Source organism: Rhodnius prolixus, unplaced genomic scaffold, assembly GCF_049639745.1.
Source record: "Rhodnius prolixus isolate KJV_2025 unplaced genomic scaffold, Rpr scaffold_3, whole genome shotgun sequence".
In the NCBI taxonomy this organism is placed as follows: Eukaryota; Metazoa; Arthropoda; class Insecta; order Hemiptera; family Reduviidae; genus Rhodnius; species Rhodnius prolixus.
Genome location: NW_027411603.1, coordinates 18,412,956 through 18,427,026, shown reverse-complemented (window position 1 = coordinate 18,427,026; position 14,071 = coordinate 18,412,956). Strand labels below are relative to the sequence as shown.

Sequence of the window (14,071 nt, the reverse complement as noted above, 5' to 3'; positions counted from 1 at the left end):
TCTTAAGTATTAAAAAGTACTGTAAAATGTTTACTAAATAATATTTATTTTATATACAGTCTAAAATTCATTGCATAGCAACAAAAATTTATTTAATCATAGAAAACATCAATCAACTAAGGTTACTGAGGTTATGGCTGTAGAAATAATTCTTAGCCATGGTGTCTAAATCATATTGATCTCAAACAATTTGTCAATCAATCATTTGTCAATTTTTTTACTTTTCAAGTTTGTGATTGAAATTTTAAATATAAATAATTACGCTTGGGATAAAAATAACTAATTTATTTAAATAATTGATGAAAACTATTGGTCTAATATTGTGCAATATATCGAATTATGCATTTAAACACGCTGTGCACGTTATTTCTACTTTTATTGGAGCTATGTTAAAAGGAAACTCATGATAATAATTTATATTTTGTTACAAAAAATTAAACAACAATAAAAAAGAATTTATTGATCTCATTTGATAAACGTAGTGGAACTACTTTATGTATTGTTGCTATGGGTGTTGCGCATGAACAAATTGCACTGTCTTCCTCTTTCTGCTGTGGCACTTGGAGGTGAGTGGTGTATTCGTATAGATTGTGCTTGCTTATTCATTAGGCGTATCTTATTGTATCTACATCATCTTCATCAAGGTATTTCACATTTTTGTTTAAATTGTTTCTTTTTCGCTAAAACTGTTTATTCGCTTAATTCTAGCAATATTATATTCTTTACTTGAAACACGCTGTAATTTTTTTTAGCCGGTGTGTTTTAAAAGCGTAGGCCTACTTCTGTCTGCTGTCTGTTTCCCGTTAAAACATATTTAATTTTTTAAAAGAGTTCTCAATTTTTTCATATTATCTTGTAATAATATTTGCATTTAGTGAACTATTCGTAATTTAACCTGAAATGCATACACCACGTTTTCCATGCTGTCGCCATGTTGTATATTCTCGTTCAGTTATTGATTTCTCGTTCTATAGATTGCATTATCCAATACTAAGACCCTTATGTATTATTATTTATTATGTCAAGAGATTTTATTACTATTATTTCAAAAATTGTAATTCGTTTTGATTATTCATGTGACATTGCGTGAAATCCGTGACGTGTAGGAAAGATTTCGTTTTACAGGAAGGTAAGTTGGCTTGCTGGTGCTTCTTTTACAATTCGATGATCCATAAAGCTTGATTTAGACTGAGAATTTGGGATATTTGTCGAAAAGCTACATGTTGCGGGTACATTTGCAATAAGATATTTTTCACGTGGTTGTAGGTTCTTACACTGGAATTTTAAACGTATGGTCAGGAGAGGAAAGTCAAAAATTTAGAAAGTTTAATTTGACCATTACATATTAAAAGTTAATTTTGTGCCAGGGACTTTTTATTAGTTTTAATAGGTGTGTTCATTTTTTCTTTTTTTTTTACAAAAATATTTCGTTTGGAATATTCAGCAAGAAGGATCTATAACATATACCATAAGTTAAGAATATTTCTTTTCTAATGTTTGTTGCTTCGATATCGATTCTAATGCCGGTGAATTAAGTCCAGCTTTTTGCAGTTCGGTAATTTGCAGTTTCAATTTCACTGTTGGAGTGGGGTGTAAGGCCACACCCACAGGGCATATATATGTATAATTCCGAATACCGTAAGAATTGGTGTCTTTTCGGTTATGTTACGGTAAGTTTTAAAAAAACTTGAAGGTAACAATTTCTTAGGTTATTTGTATGTTAGATATCAGTAAACTCTGATGTGTCATTTGATTTCTAGGTACAATTTGCATTTTCTTTTTCCTCCGTGTGTTTAATTACAGTAATACATATTGTAAAGTTAGATAGATGTCGTAGTGTGTAAAACATGCGTTTTATTAGGTTGTAATTTAGGAAGGTATTAATCATTGGTTAGCTTACTGGATTCTCTTGCGGAGAACCCAGGTTCAAATCCGTAAATTTTTCTCCAGCTCATTGTCCAGAGGCCGGCAGGGCACTGAAAAAGCTCCGAGTGCTAATGACCCCAGACGTTGCGTGCTTTAAAAGAAAAAATATACCCGTCCATAAGTTCATCGAATCGTTTTAAAATTTGCCATAGGTTAGTTCTTTTTGCTAAAGGTGATAGACAGAATTTAAATTAAAAAAAAAAAGATAACGATGTGTAGTAAATTAACCCCAGTAACTTCCATATTGAGCTACCTTGTACACCCAATTTTTTATATCCATTTTTTTTTCAAACTTAAAATAAAAATCCCATGAGTAAAAGCCCAAATTAGTCAAAATTAAAATCAAATCTGAGTTTTTTAATTTACTTTTAAGTGAATTTTATGAACAAGATATTGATTTTCTCCATTTGGGCGGTCATCATAAATGGTAGACTTCGCGAATTATTCAAGGTTACTTTGGAAATAGTTCAAAGACATCCAAATTATTTAGATTTTATTATCTAAATAAACTTTCAAGGTAACTTTTTGTAATTCCTTTTTTTTTTTTTACAATTTTTAAAATTTCTAATAACGTTTCAGAATCATTAATATTTTTTTTTTCTAAATTAATCGAACCTTAATTTTTAATGGTTTCCTTCACAACTTGTTTCGTTATAATGTTACTATCTTTAAATGCGGTTACTATCTTTATAAATTGAGTTTCTTCAAAACAAAGTACTTTCAAGAATTACTCTAACATATGGAATGATTATTTCATGTATGAATTCAAGTAACATGTAGATGTCCCCCTCCTACGTTGATAATTTTTAAAGCTTATATAATTAAATGAAAACTTTATTTTGAATTTCTACATTCACGTCAACTGCCGATCGGTATGGGTTAATTGAAACTGGTTTTCAACAGTTATAAAAATCTGGAAGCTTTTAAGTTGTATTTCATAGTCGGTGGCGAGGGATTCTTGGTTGAGTCGTACTTAGATGAATGTCAGCCGTGCTAAAGAAATATATGTACTGACTTGAAACAGCTGTAAATTTAAACCGGGCTGTAGACATGTTTTGTATGATCCAGCTATTAATCACATTGAACTCAATAATTCAGGAATTTTTATCAAAGGGAAAGAAGTTATTTCTGAACTCCTTGTCTTTATAAATAATTGTTGCTCTTCGGTGATTATGTCAACATTTTTATCCTTGGAAGATGGTGTAGCGAAACAAAAAATTAAAATTATGTATTGTATGAATATGAAATTCACAATAAAAATGTAATGTGTAATTTTTTTTCAGTTTATCCTACTAATTTACTACAGCATCAACAAATAATTCTAAAATGGGAAAGGAGAAGATTCATATTAATATTGTTGTAATTGGTCACGTAGATTCAGGCAAGTCTACAACTACAGGCCATTTAATTTACAAATGTGGTGGTATTGATAAACGTACCATTGAAAAATTCGAGAAAGAAGCTCAGGAAGTAAGTAACTTTTCCTCTAGAACTAATTAGTATTATTGTTTCTATAATCTCTTTCTTAAAATTTTGATTTTTGTTACAATTAGATGGGAAAAGGTTCCTTCAAGTACGCATGGGTTCTTGATAAGCTGAAAGCTGAACGTGAACGTGGTATTACAATTGACATTGCTTTATGGAAGTTCGAAACTGCTAAATATTATGTAACAATTATTGATGCCCCTGGGCATAGGGATTTTATTAAGAATATGATAACTGGAACTTCTCAGGTATGATCTGTCGTTATAACGTATAGAAAAATTAAACTTGTGAAAGTCATTATTTACATCTTTTGCTTTTAATCTTTGTAAATAAGATATAAGATATGTGGTTGTTTAATTGGATATAACAGTGTTAACCTTAAAAGTAATAGACGTTTCTAACTTCACAGTCTGTGGCTGATTCCAATTTGCAAATATTGTAAATCAGTAAAAATACTGTGTATATCATAATTGCTAAATGTTTTCGCTATATTTGCTGTACTTACATCGTAGGTAGTAAATACGCACATTTAGCTACAGCTATAATGTGTTATAACATGTACCAGCTAGTTTTTATCATGAGAAATCATTGTAATATTAGGTTTCCACTCCTAGAAGTAAATTTTACTCGCTTATAATTACCTATTCAGTAAAACATGTTTATTAGCAGGCGTTAATCGCGCTTTCGTCCACGTCTTAAGTGTCGATTCTTCATTTGTCTTTCAGGCCGATTGTGCGGTACTGATAGTAGCAGCTGGTACTGGTGAATTCGAGGCTGGTATCTCAAAGAATGGACAGACTCGTGAACACGCTCTTCTTGCATTTACACTTGGTGTAAAACAACTTATCGTTGGTGTTAACAAAATGGATTCCACTGAACCGCCTTACAGTGAAGTAAGTTTCATATCCGTTCATGATTGGATTACTGCCTAATTATACAACATTATTCATTGTGTTATTATTTGTAGACCCGTTTTGAAGAAATCAAGAAGGAAGTATCATCATACATTAAAAAAATCGGATATAACCCGGCAGCTGTCGCCTTTGTACCAATTTCCGGGTGGCATGGTGATAACATGTTAGAATCGTCTGATAAGATGCCTTGGTTTAAGGGATGGGCTATTGAGCGAAAAGAGGGCAAAGCTGATGGAAAATGTTTGATTGAAGCTCTAGATGCTATCCTTCCCCCTAGTAGACCTACTGACAAGCCTCTTAGGCTTCCTCTTCAGGTATTTTGATAATCACGTTTTACTTATGTGTACCGCAAAAGCTGCAAGTCTACAAAGGCTATTTGTTTGTAGGACGTATACAAAATTGGTGGTATTGGTACAGTGCCAGTAGGAAGAGTTGAAACTGGTGTATTGAAACCTGGTATGGTTGTAACCTTCGCCCCTGTCAATCTAACAACTGAAGTTAAATCAGTTGAAATGCATCATGAAGCTTTACAAGAAGCCGTACCAGGAGATAATGTTGGATTTAACGTGAAGAACGTATCTGTCAAAGAGTTGCGTCGTGGATATGTGGCTGGTGATTCAAAGAATAGCCCACCTAAAGCGGCTGCTGATTTCACTGCTCAGGTATTCATTGTTTTTAGCGTTTTTAAAAGTACTGTTATCTAGAATTGAAGAATTATTGAGCAAAAGATCAAGTTTTTTTTGTGCATGGTTCCTCTGTTTCAATTGTAATCTCATCAATTCTTTCAATGGAAAACTTTCAAAATATTAAAAGGTTACGAAAATACAACCTTTACCATTTGAAAATTTTGCAGGTAATCGTGTTGAATCATCCTGGTCAAATAGCTAATGGTTATACTCCAGTATTGGATTGCCACACAGCGCACATTGCGTGCAAGTTTGCCGAAATCAAGGAGAAGTGTGACCGTCGTACCGGTAATTTGTTAATACTTTATTTTGAATTAATGATGGCAAGGTAGGAGATAGTACAAGATATATTGTTGCCATTCTTTTTAAAGGTGGCTTTTAATTGAACTACATATATATATATATATATGTAGTTATATATTTATAACTACATATATATATATATATATATATATATATATATGTAGTTATATATTTATAACAAAGTAGAAGAAGATGGTCATTGACAAACTCGCTAAATTAATATATTCATAAGGTTTATATTATGTGAAGAGGAAAACATTTTTAAACATACCCAATCCGTTTGGTGTTTCCAATGACTTTTTAACTAATGATTCAATTGAGCATTATAATTTTCGAAAGGTGCTTATTTTACAGTGTTAGAAAAAAAATAGAGAAATTAAAGTAAAGCTTTCTATCTGAGGGACCACTATATTTGGTGTCGTGGACGGAGATAACTTACAAACGTACTCTCACTATAAATTTCCTTCGTAACTATTAAAAGTAAGAACAAAGGCTTAGACGGAATCTACCCATAACCACCATACTTCTACCCTATATACCTTCTCAAGTAGGCGTTAGTATTATAGAGATTGGCGAAGAAAGCCTTGACTAAATTTTAGTTTTTATAATTTTTAATTTTCATTTTTTTACTTTGTGTACCTTATGGAATTTTTACACAATTCAAGTTTTGGATGTCACAGACCAGCTCCACTTAAATCATCATATTTATGTTGGCGTTTATTCTGTGAAGATTAAAATATTGACATACTATAAACTTCAGTACTTGAATGTATTTGGAGATAGAATTGTAATATGACATTTATTTTTCTTTAAACCTTTACACCTAACTTTCTGGCTGCTATAGTACTAAGAACTATTATTTCATCCCAATGTTAAAAGGTAAAACCACTGAAGAAAATCCAAAATCTATCAAGTCCGGTGATGCTGCCATCATCAACTTGGTACCTACCAAGCCAATGTGTGTAGAATCATTCCAGGAATTCCCTCCTCTCGGTCGTTTTGCTGTTCGTGACATGAGGCAGACGGTTGCTGTAGGAGTCATTAAGGTAATTCTAATTTAAACATTTAATCTTCGAGATTGTATGTCATTCATACTTATTTATCCTTTATTATTTTCAGAGTGTCACTAACAAAGACGTCACGACAGGCAAAGTGACAAAGGCCGCAGAGAAAGCTCAGAAGAAGAAATAACTAGGTGTCATGGAATCAACAGTTAAAATCCACCTCTGTCGCTTTTCTGTACTTTGCCCCTTACTTCTTTCTAAGTGGCTATTGCAGCCGTGTTTCCATCGAAAAGAATTTAGAAGGAAAAGCGGCTACAACAACACACTTTGTCATCTTATTCCTCAATTAAAAAGTATATATTAGGTCGACTTCTCGTTTTTATTCAAGATTGAGACTGTTTATTTTGTTTATATACAAATTTTCTATTCATTTTTGGTAAGAACCAATTAATTGATTTCCTTAATTTTTTTTTTAATTCCCAGAAATATTTATATAAAAGTTTTATTTACGAATCAATTTTTAGAAGAGATTATTCAATTTCTGTATAGATTGGTGGCAAATAAAAATGCTTCATGACAAAAAAATTTTTTTTTTTTTTTAGTAGTTTTCCATTACCTTATTATTTTATTCACTCGTGGTTAATTTAGTCAGTTGATTGTGAGGATTGATGTGAACGGCCTAAAAAAAAGTAATAGGAGTTCGCGACTAAAATATTTTTTCAATTTTTGCAACGTTAGCAACACGCTAACAGGAGCTAGTTCAGCTACTCTATATGTGTAGTTCGCAGGTAGTATAATGTATACATGAATATGGTAAATAACAGACCAGGTAAAATCAGCGCTATTTATTACCTCTTATTGTTTCTACCTTCTTTGAAAATCAAAAGTCATTTTGCAGTAATCCATACAAATTTTCATTATGAGCCGTTCAGTCCGCAAACAGAGCGACAAACTCCTTTTTAAACTATATTAATGTCCGATGCACTTGGTACTGATACAGATTTCTATTTTTTATGATAAATTTACCAAATAACTATGAGAGGAAAGGGATTGGCTATGAGGTTAGTGTATTGGATTCCCACGCGGAGGTTCCGCGTTTGAATCCAGCTGCTGACCCTCAGATTCAGATGATGCGCCTTAAATCATTTTAAAGAAAAATTAAGAACACATTAAACGACAAAACTTTTTTGGCCATTGTCTAATAATTAATAAATATTTCAAAAGCCAAATTTCGTCCTCTATGTATATCGTTGCAATAAACTTCTAATTCACTAGCAGCATTTATTTGAATTTATATTACAAACAGAAGAATTATAAAAAACAATGTTCATTGTCTCGTCGCATCTCTCCACTTTCTGTTTTAGGCTGGAAACATAGTGGAGCGGCGATGATAGCGAAGAGCAAAGCGGCGAAATCAAACACATGTAAACATATGGGACCGCGCATAGTGGCGAGCAAAGCAAAGATAGAGCAACGCTATCTATAGAGAGTAGAGCGAAGCGTTATGACATGTTTGATTTCTTCGATCTCATCGCGCTCAATTGTAAAGGTTATTTTTCAAAGGTTATGGATATTGATACATTATTGGTTGTTTGTTTAAAGAAACCTCTGTGGGGCCTTAGTATTTGTGAAGCTACAATAGTTTTTAATAATTAATAGTTTAAATTAATTAACAATTAGTAGTTAATGGAGAATTCAGGTAATTTTTGCTACATTTAATTTGGTTCTCAATCCCTTAATGCTAACTTTCATCTAAATACTAGGCAAAATTAAATTACATTTTCACGTCGTACTACTCCAGTTTTTCAGATGAACAACATTAATTTATGACAAATCATGGTGTAGTGATTTAATAAAATTATTGTGTTTTTTTAATTGACTAATTTCTTTTTATCTGCATATATTTCTATTTTATTTTTATTTATTTTGATTTTCTTATCTTAAAGTAACTGCTAGGATTAATGGGGTTACACAGATTTGTATTTAGTAAATAACCTAAATAGTTAATTTTTCTATATTGTGCCTAACTCATGTTATGAACTGTATTACTCAAAAACAATAAAATTTGATTTTGATTAATGGGGTTACACTGGGCTAATATGTAATCAAATGTTGATATAGACATTCGAAAATACGCATGAAACTTGCCAGGATGCTCCCGAAGTTGTTGGTACAAGTGATGAAATTCACTAAGTTCATTTCTAAACTTATTTATGTCATGTACACTGCAGCTCTTACTACTAAGCTGCTGCAAATACCAAAGTTTCAACGAAGAATTTTCATATAAAAATAGTTCCTCCATCTTGTTTTGTCAAAAGGAGAACGCGACCAAGCTCGTCACTATGTGCATGCGAATCTTTGCTCGCTGCTCGTCGCTCTCTTTGATCTGAAGTAGCTATCATCGCCGCTTTGCCCGCCGCTCCACTATGTTTCCAGCCTTATGAAGTTAATCGAGTTGCGCGGCGAACGGCTCATAAAAGATAAACATATCTAAAAAAGCTGATTTGGATTCCCTGAAAAATATAAAAAACAAGGCAACAAATAGGATAAATAGATGTAAATCTATAAAAAAATAAAACTACAATGTGGTAGTAGATAAATATTTATTTATTTAAATATGTACAAAATTTATAAGCTATGTTGATGGTTGGTTGGGATTTACGTGGGCATACTGTTGTGGAACAGCTGCAGCACCAGGCATAGCTCTAGCTGCACTTCTACTTCCACCAGGTAAATGCGAATTTTTTAATCGTTCTAATTCATTAACTCTGCATCGAATATGTTCTAAACGATGCCAAGCCATCTGTAAAACCTTTTGAGAAGCATATCCACTTCCTTCGTGAGGCTGCCCTATTGAATAATAATAAATGCTATGAACATTAGATTTAAAAATACAATATTCAGAAAAAAATTACTGAACAGTTTTAAGTGAAAATCTTAGGTAAAAAAGTTCTGGCTTCTCTCTCCTACTGGAAAAATTCCGAGCAACAGCAGTTTATATTTTATACATAAATTGACCTTGAAATTACATAATTAGAATAAGAAATCTAATTTTTGCTTTTTTCCCCCATTATCATCAACCTCATAACGGTACTGCGCTCAAAGCCGATGATTAAAATGGAATGAAGGCTATCTCAATGCAGGGAAAAGTTCCTGCCTTATTTAAGCAGTAAGCAGTAAAACAAATACCGGGAAATGATTGCAGTTAAGTGAGTGTTTACTAATTGCACACGTTGAATAAGCAGAAGTTGCAAAGAAAAGCGAGAAAACTGTTTCCCAATTCATTAAAAGCGATCGCAGCGAATTGTAAATGTGATCCATCTCTTAACAAATTGATTCAGGTAAGGCAGAGGTAACGACAATTAATTGTAAGAGGCAACGTGAAGTGACTTTGTGGCTAAACGAATACAGAAACCATTAAATGAATAAATGATTTCATTATGGTTAAAAAGTTAGAAACGAAAAAGGAAACTATGAGTCAACGAAAAGAACAGCAAAGCACTAGGCAAAGAAAGTATTTTCGAGTTACACAAATATAAAATATTTTTTAATAGACTTTTAATTTCCTAGTGAATTACTATAAGAAAGAAATCTCACAGATATGACACCCGACTACTCTTATAAATAAGGTTCCTGAAAAAATGAAGCTAGGCTTAAAGCACATATTCAAAATAGGGCCAAAAGCTTTAATTGCCGAGACGAATACGGTAAGTCAATTAGAAGACGTACCGATGGTGAAAAAAAAAAAAATTATATCCAGTGAGTAAATTCGCGGAGAAATAAATTTTTGAACGTACCTGTTGAGACTTGGGTTAAATAATTTATTTGATCAGTTAATTTGGATTCAACTTGTCCAAGAGTTTTAAGAAATAGATGAGTTTGACTTTCGGCTTGTTTCTGACTTGACTTTTCTTTACTTAATTCTAGAAGTGCAGTACCTAAAAAAAAATTGAACAAAATTTAGATTTAAGTACAAAAACATTCAGGTTTGTATGAATAATTCAGACCCAATATATATATATTTTTCATCAAAATAGGGGCACTTCTTTACCTTCTCTTATTTAAAAGTAAAAAGTACCTGCCTGGACCATATTGAGTGGCATATATCTATACTTTAATATTTGTCTCAAATATTAAAAGTGAAATGGACTATTAACCGTACATCTACAGCGGTTTTTTTTTTTTAAATTACAAAATAAATTCACTTATGTAGCAGCTTATCTTTATCACCCATTCGACAAATCTAACTTCGCGTTCTCTTTTGAGAACAAAAAATCAAGTTTCAGCCGTTTATTTCACTTACCTTAAATTCGTTTATAAACGAGTTTGAAATTCAATCTTCACCTCCTTATCAAATGTACGGACCACTTGAGCTGTCCCATTTCGAAAGTTTGAAGGTATTTAAATTTGTCTCTAGTCCACGTTTTTTAAATATTACATTCTTGGAACTCCTCCGGCAGTCCATTTCATTAAATATATGTATTTTAAACTTCATTAAAATAATTCACTGAGGTTTGCAATAACGCTTGAATTTAAAATTCGGAGGACTATTTGAAACTTCATTTATGAAGGTGAATTTCTCCAAAGAAAAGATAAACTCTGAAGAGAACGAATATCCGCAAATTATTCTTAAAAAATAAGAGAAAGTAAAAAAGAAGATGGGTAAAATTCAAACATTATCTAACTACTGGGTATCTTTTCCTTTCTTACTGCATCACCAAAGCTTGGAATAAATGCTTACCTGCACTTTGTAGACACATTATTATGTCTTTTTCTATAGTATCTAAAAGTTGAATTCTTTCCATTGGAGCAGTCATTTTTCAAACGCCTTATTCTTATTCAAGAGTATCATGAAGTGTAAAATCTAATAACAGAAATGAAAATCTACAACGAAGGAAAAATGTTTTTCAGACTTTTCGGTAAATAAACAAATACAAAGGACTTTCATCGCAGTACTTGGAGGTTACATGCCTTGTTATGGTATTACATAACCTACAATGGTGCAGTATACATGTGTACATACACATGTATGTATATATTATAAACTGTACCTAAGAATACAGATTAATAATTCACTTTCTTAACAAATGTACTATTCTAAGTTACTTATTTCAATCTCTAAGAAATTTATACCAACCCTCAATAACACATGACTACACACTTTCTGAAAATCCTTCTCTTTTTTTTAAACTGCAGTCTACAAAACAATATTGTTTATATTCAATCTAGTTTTTTGCTTCATTTATTTTACTGCAGTGATAACACACAGCTTGATGGGTAAACTTTGCCGAACAAACACCCTTATAAATATTTCATATGCACTCTACGTTAGATCAATTTTCTTTTCTTTTTCAAAATTTACATTGGCCACACGGTTCTTGAAGTGCATGCATTCATGAAACTCGTTGGCGTTGTTCTAGACGTAATAAAAAAAAACTTAAAAATCTACCCACAATCAGACAAGTGGTACTTTGGTTTCGCCTTTACTGACCAAAACCTCTGATGAAAAAAAAAAATAATTAGTTCCAAACAAAGAGAAATTTCTAAAAACTATTTTGCTACTTCTCTAATTCCAACAAAAAGAAAGATAACTCCATCAATTTCATGAGTCTGTAGTTAGAAGTCATGCATAAGGCCATTCGGCGTATTGCATTAGTAAAATTCCCAATAGTATAAAACATTTTCAGCAAATGGTGTGTGCTTGAATAAAAATAAAACAGAAAATACATCTCGGAAATTAAAAACTGAAGAAAGCTTAAACATGGTTCTGTTTATTACTTTTATCAATATTGACCAAATTCCAACAAAGGAATTTGCAATTATCAATTGAACAGGCAATAGTTGATGGTTTTCTAGATTTTTCTAAATATGAAACAACTATTTTTAATAAAGTTCGCATATTTTACCAACTAAAGTCGGTAAAATTTGTTTGAAACTTTTCCCAAAAAATTCGTCTTAGGGGATTATCGGACAACTGCTGTTAAGTTTCTTAACAAAACATAATTTATAATTGAAATATATACATTTTAATAATTACACATTGTCACTGTTAAGATATACATATTTACCAATGCATAAAGTGCTTTTTATTTTATTGCAAATAAAAGCAATATACTGCAAAATCAACAGTTCTGATCCCTTACTTATTTGTAATGTTTGCCTCTTTATTTAAAAATAATAATAATACAAAAGTTTTTAATCTTTAAATATCTATTATAACAAAAACCTCACACTTGTCTTCATTTTCAATAATTTGCATATTACAATAAGTTATAGCCTTAACATCTGCACCCTGAGGATGTTTTCCAATAGTAAATGTCTCACCATATCCAGTTGCTTTGATTTTAAAGTCTTCTTTGTTAAATTCATTGATAATAACGACCTAAATTCGCATCAGATAAAGATTAGAAGTAACAAATACAATTTTATTTCATATCAATAAGAGACTTACCCTAGGTATGAAGAAGGGATCTGCGCAAAATAAGAAGAGAAATTCATCCAGAAACTGATAAAGTAAAGACTGCAAATCGTGTCCTTCTACTTCTATTGTATGACTTTCTTTTATCTCCACATATTCTATTTCGGTTATATAACCAAACATTGCCATTGCACATTGCTCAAAAGATTCTTTAAGCGATTTTCCCCAAGCATGAAGCCTGCGAACCAACCAAACCATTCTGGTGGATGAGTAGATAGATGCAACTAAACTAGTATTTTAGTTAAAATATTAAACAAATTGATTAACAATAAATATATATGAAATTGTATTAAAGCTTACTAAAAGCAACATGACATTGTAAAATATTTTCACATTTTTGAAAGTGTCTCCTTCAGATGAGCCAATGATATTGAACTTAGGATTTACAATAGACTAAACAATACTAACGTACCAAAAAATAATAATAAGATAATCTAATTCACTCACTGGACATCAGCTGTATGATCCAAATCTGCAAAGAAAACAACAGCAAAGTTGACGCATTTTACAGATTTCAATTGTACTTAATTGAGTTTATTAAGAGATCAAATTAATACATTCATATCTGCAAGCTGGCAGCTCAAATTTCTCTGGAAGCACTAATTCCATCATTAACAAAAAACTATCAATACTGATGGTCTAAGGCTTAGACTCTAAGCGATGAGAAAATCAATTTCTGGGAACTTAACTTTACAAATATTTTGTTCTCCCCGAATAATTTGTTAAAATGAAAGGCACTGAACCATAGAAATGAGAGTTTTCCACAAAATTTAGTAAAATAAAAAGGTAAAAAGAAGAAATAATGTTAGGTTATAAATAGAAACATACGTTTATTGCATTAGGAAAAAGTAAAAATTGCAGACAAAATTCATTTAAAATAAATATTTCCAAGATAAGATAATATGAAGAAAAATAAAACTAATCAATTTAATACATTGCCACTCCTAACTCCTATTTCTTCACAGTTCCCATTGCCTTCTCTATAACCTTACCCTCTACAAAACGATATCGTTAAATCATAACCTGTAATACGCATATGAAAGTTGCATGTATCTACGTAATACGTACTTACGTTCCCAATATTACCAATATCACTATTACGATTTACCAGAAAACATTTTATTAATATACTTCAATTATCGTCCTAAATGTCCTCAGATTTGAAATCACGTGAAAGTATTGTTATTTTAACTTACTCTTCAGGGTTCAGGACGTTTGATGCTGATAAATTTAGGCACTGCATTTACCGGAAATAAATGTTTTGAACACTCACCT

At 31.6% G+C, this 14,071-nt stretch overlaps 3 protein-coding genes across 4 annotated transcripts; 1 reads left to right on the top strand and 2 right to left on the bottom strand.

The window, feature by feature from the left end:
- The first annotated feature begins 441 nt into the window (after positions 1 to 441).
- On the top strand, positions 442 to 6,903 carry LOC141452941 (elongation factor 1-alpha). 2 transcript variants are annotated; one of them, XM_074125540.1, is made up of 9 exons: positions 442 to 566; positions 3,210 to 3,396; positions 3,480 to 3,659; positions 4,137 to 4,304; positions 4,379 to 4,639; positions 4,712 to 4,987; positions 5,179 to 5,299; positions 6,194 to 6,360; positions 6,434 to 6,903. In XM_074125540.1, exons 2-9 carry the CDS (start codon positions 3,253 to 3,255, stop codon positions 6,503 to 6,505), a joined length of 1,389 nt encoding a protein of 462 aa, XP_073981641.1. In that variant the 5' UTR covers positions 442 to 566; positions 3,210 to 3,252; the 3' UTR covers positions 6,506 to 6,903. The 2 variants fall into 2 exon arrangements, with proteins under 2 accessions (XP_073981641.1, XP_073981640.1); XM_074125539.1 differs by having other exon boundaries at positions 488 to 644.
- A 2,001-nt stretch (positions 6,904 to 8,904) lies between these two features.
- On the bottom strand, positions 8,905 to 11,314 carry MED11 (mediator complex subunit 11). The gene is made up of 3 exons (XM_074125560.1): positions 11,060 to 11,314; positions 10,116 to 10,256; positions 8,905 to 9,168 (listed from the first exon to the last, which is right to left on the bottom strand). The coding sequence occupies exons 1-3, from the start codon at positions 11,133 to 11,135 to the stop codon at positions 8,954 to 8,956; spliced, it is 432 nt and encodes a 143-aa protein (XP_073981661.1). The 5' UTR covers positions 11,136 to 11,314; the 3' UTR covers positions 8,905 to 8,953.
- A 984-nt stretch (positions 11,315 to 12,298) lies between these two features.
- Archease (protein archease) lies at positions 12,299 to 13,836 on the bottom strand. The gene is made up of 4 exons (XM_074125558.1): positions 13,354 to 13,836; positions 13,244 to 13,268; positions 12,770 to 12,974; positions 12,299 to 12,700 (listed from the first exon to the last, which is right to left on the bottom strand). Exons 1-4 carry the CDS (start codon positions 13,406 to 13,408, stop codon positions 12,521 to 12,523), a joined length of 465 nt encoding a protein of 154 aa, XP_073981659.1. The 5' UTR covers positions 13,409 to 13,836; the 3' UTR covers positions 12,299 to 12,520.
- Between the last annotated feature and the right edge of the window lie 235 nt (positions 13,837 to 14,071).

Bases quoted from the DNA above. Each gene is read 5' to 3' on its own strand.
- LOC141452941 (XM_074125540.1), top strand. From the start codon at position 3,253: ATGGGAAAGGAGAAGATTCATATTAATATTGTTGTAATTGGTCACGTA. The intron at 3,397-3,479 runs GTAAGTAACTTT...TGTTACAATTAG, and splicing joins TCGAGAAAGAAGCTCAGGAA to ATGGGAAAAGGTTCCTTCAA. The intron at 4,988-5,178 runs GTATTCATTGTT...AAAATTTTGCAG, and splicing joins CTGCTGATTTCACTGCTCAG to GTAATCGTGTTGAATCATCC.
- MED11 (XM_074125560.1), bottom strand. From the start codon at position 11,135: ATGACTGCTCCAATGGAAAGAATTCAACTTTTAGATACTATAGAAAAA. The intron at 10,257-11,059 runs GTAAGCATTTAT...ATTTTTTTTTAG, and splicing joins AATGTGTCTACAAAGTGCAG to GTACTGCACTTCTAGAATTA. The intron at 9,169-10,115 runs GTACGTTCAAAA...ATTATTCAATAG, and splicing joins TTTAACCCAAGTCTCAACAG to GGCAGCCTCACGAAGGAAGT.
- Archease (XM_074125558.1), bottom strand. From the start codon at position 13,408: ATGATGGAATTAGTGCTTCCAGAGAAATTTGAGCTGCCAGCTTGCAGA. The intron at 13,269-13,353 runs GTATTAATTTGA...TTTTCTTTGCAG, and splicing joins GCCAGCTTGCAGATATGAAT to ATTTGGATCATACAGCTGAT. The intron at 12,975-13,243 runs GTGAGTGAATTA...GTTGGTTCGCAG, and splicing joins GATCATACAGCTGATGTCCA to GCTTCATGCTTGGGGAAAAT.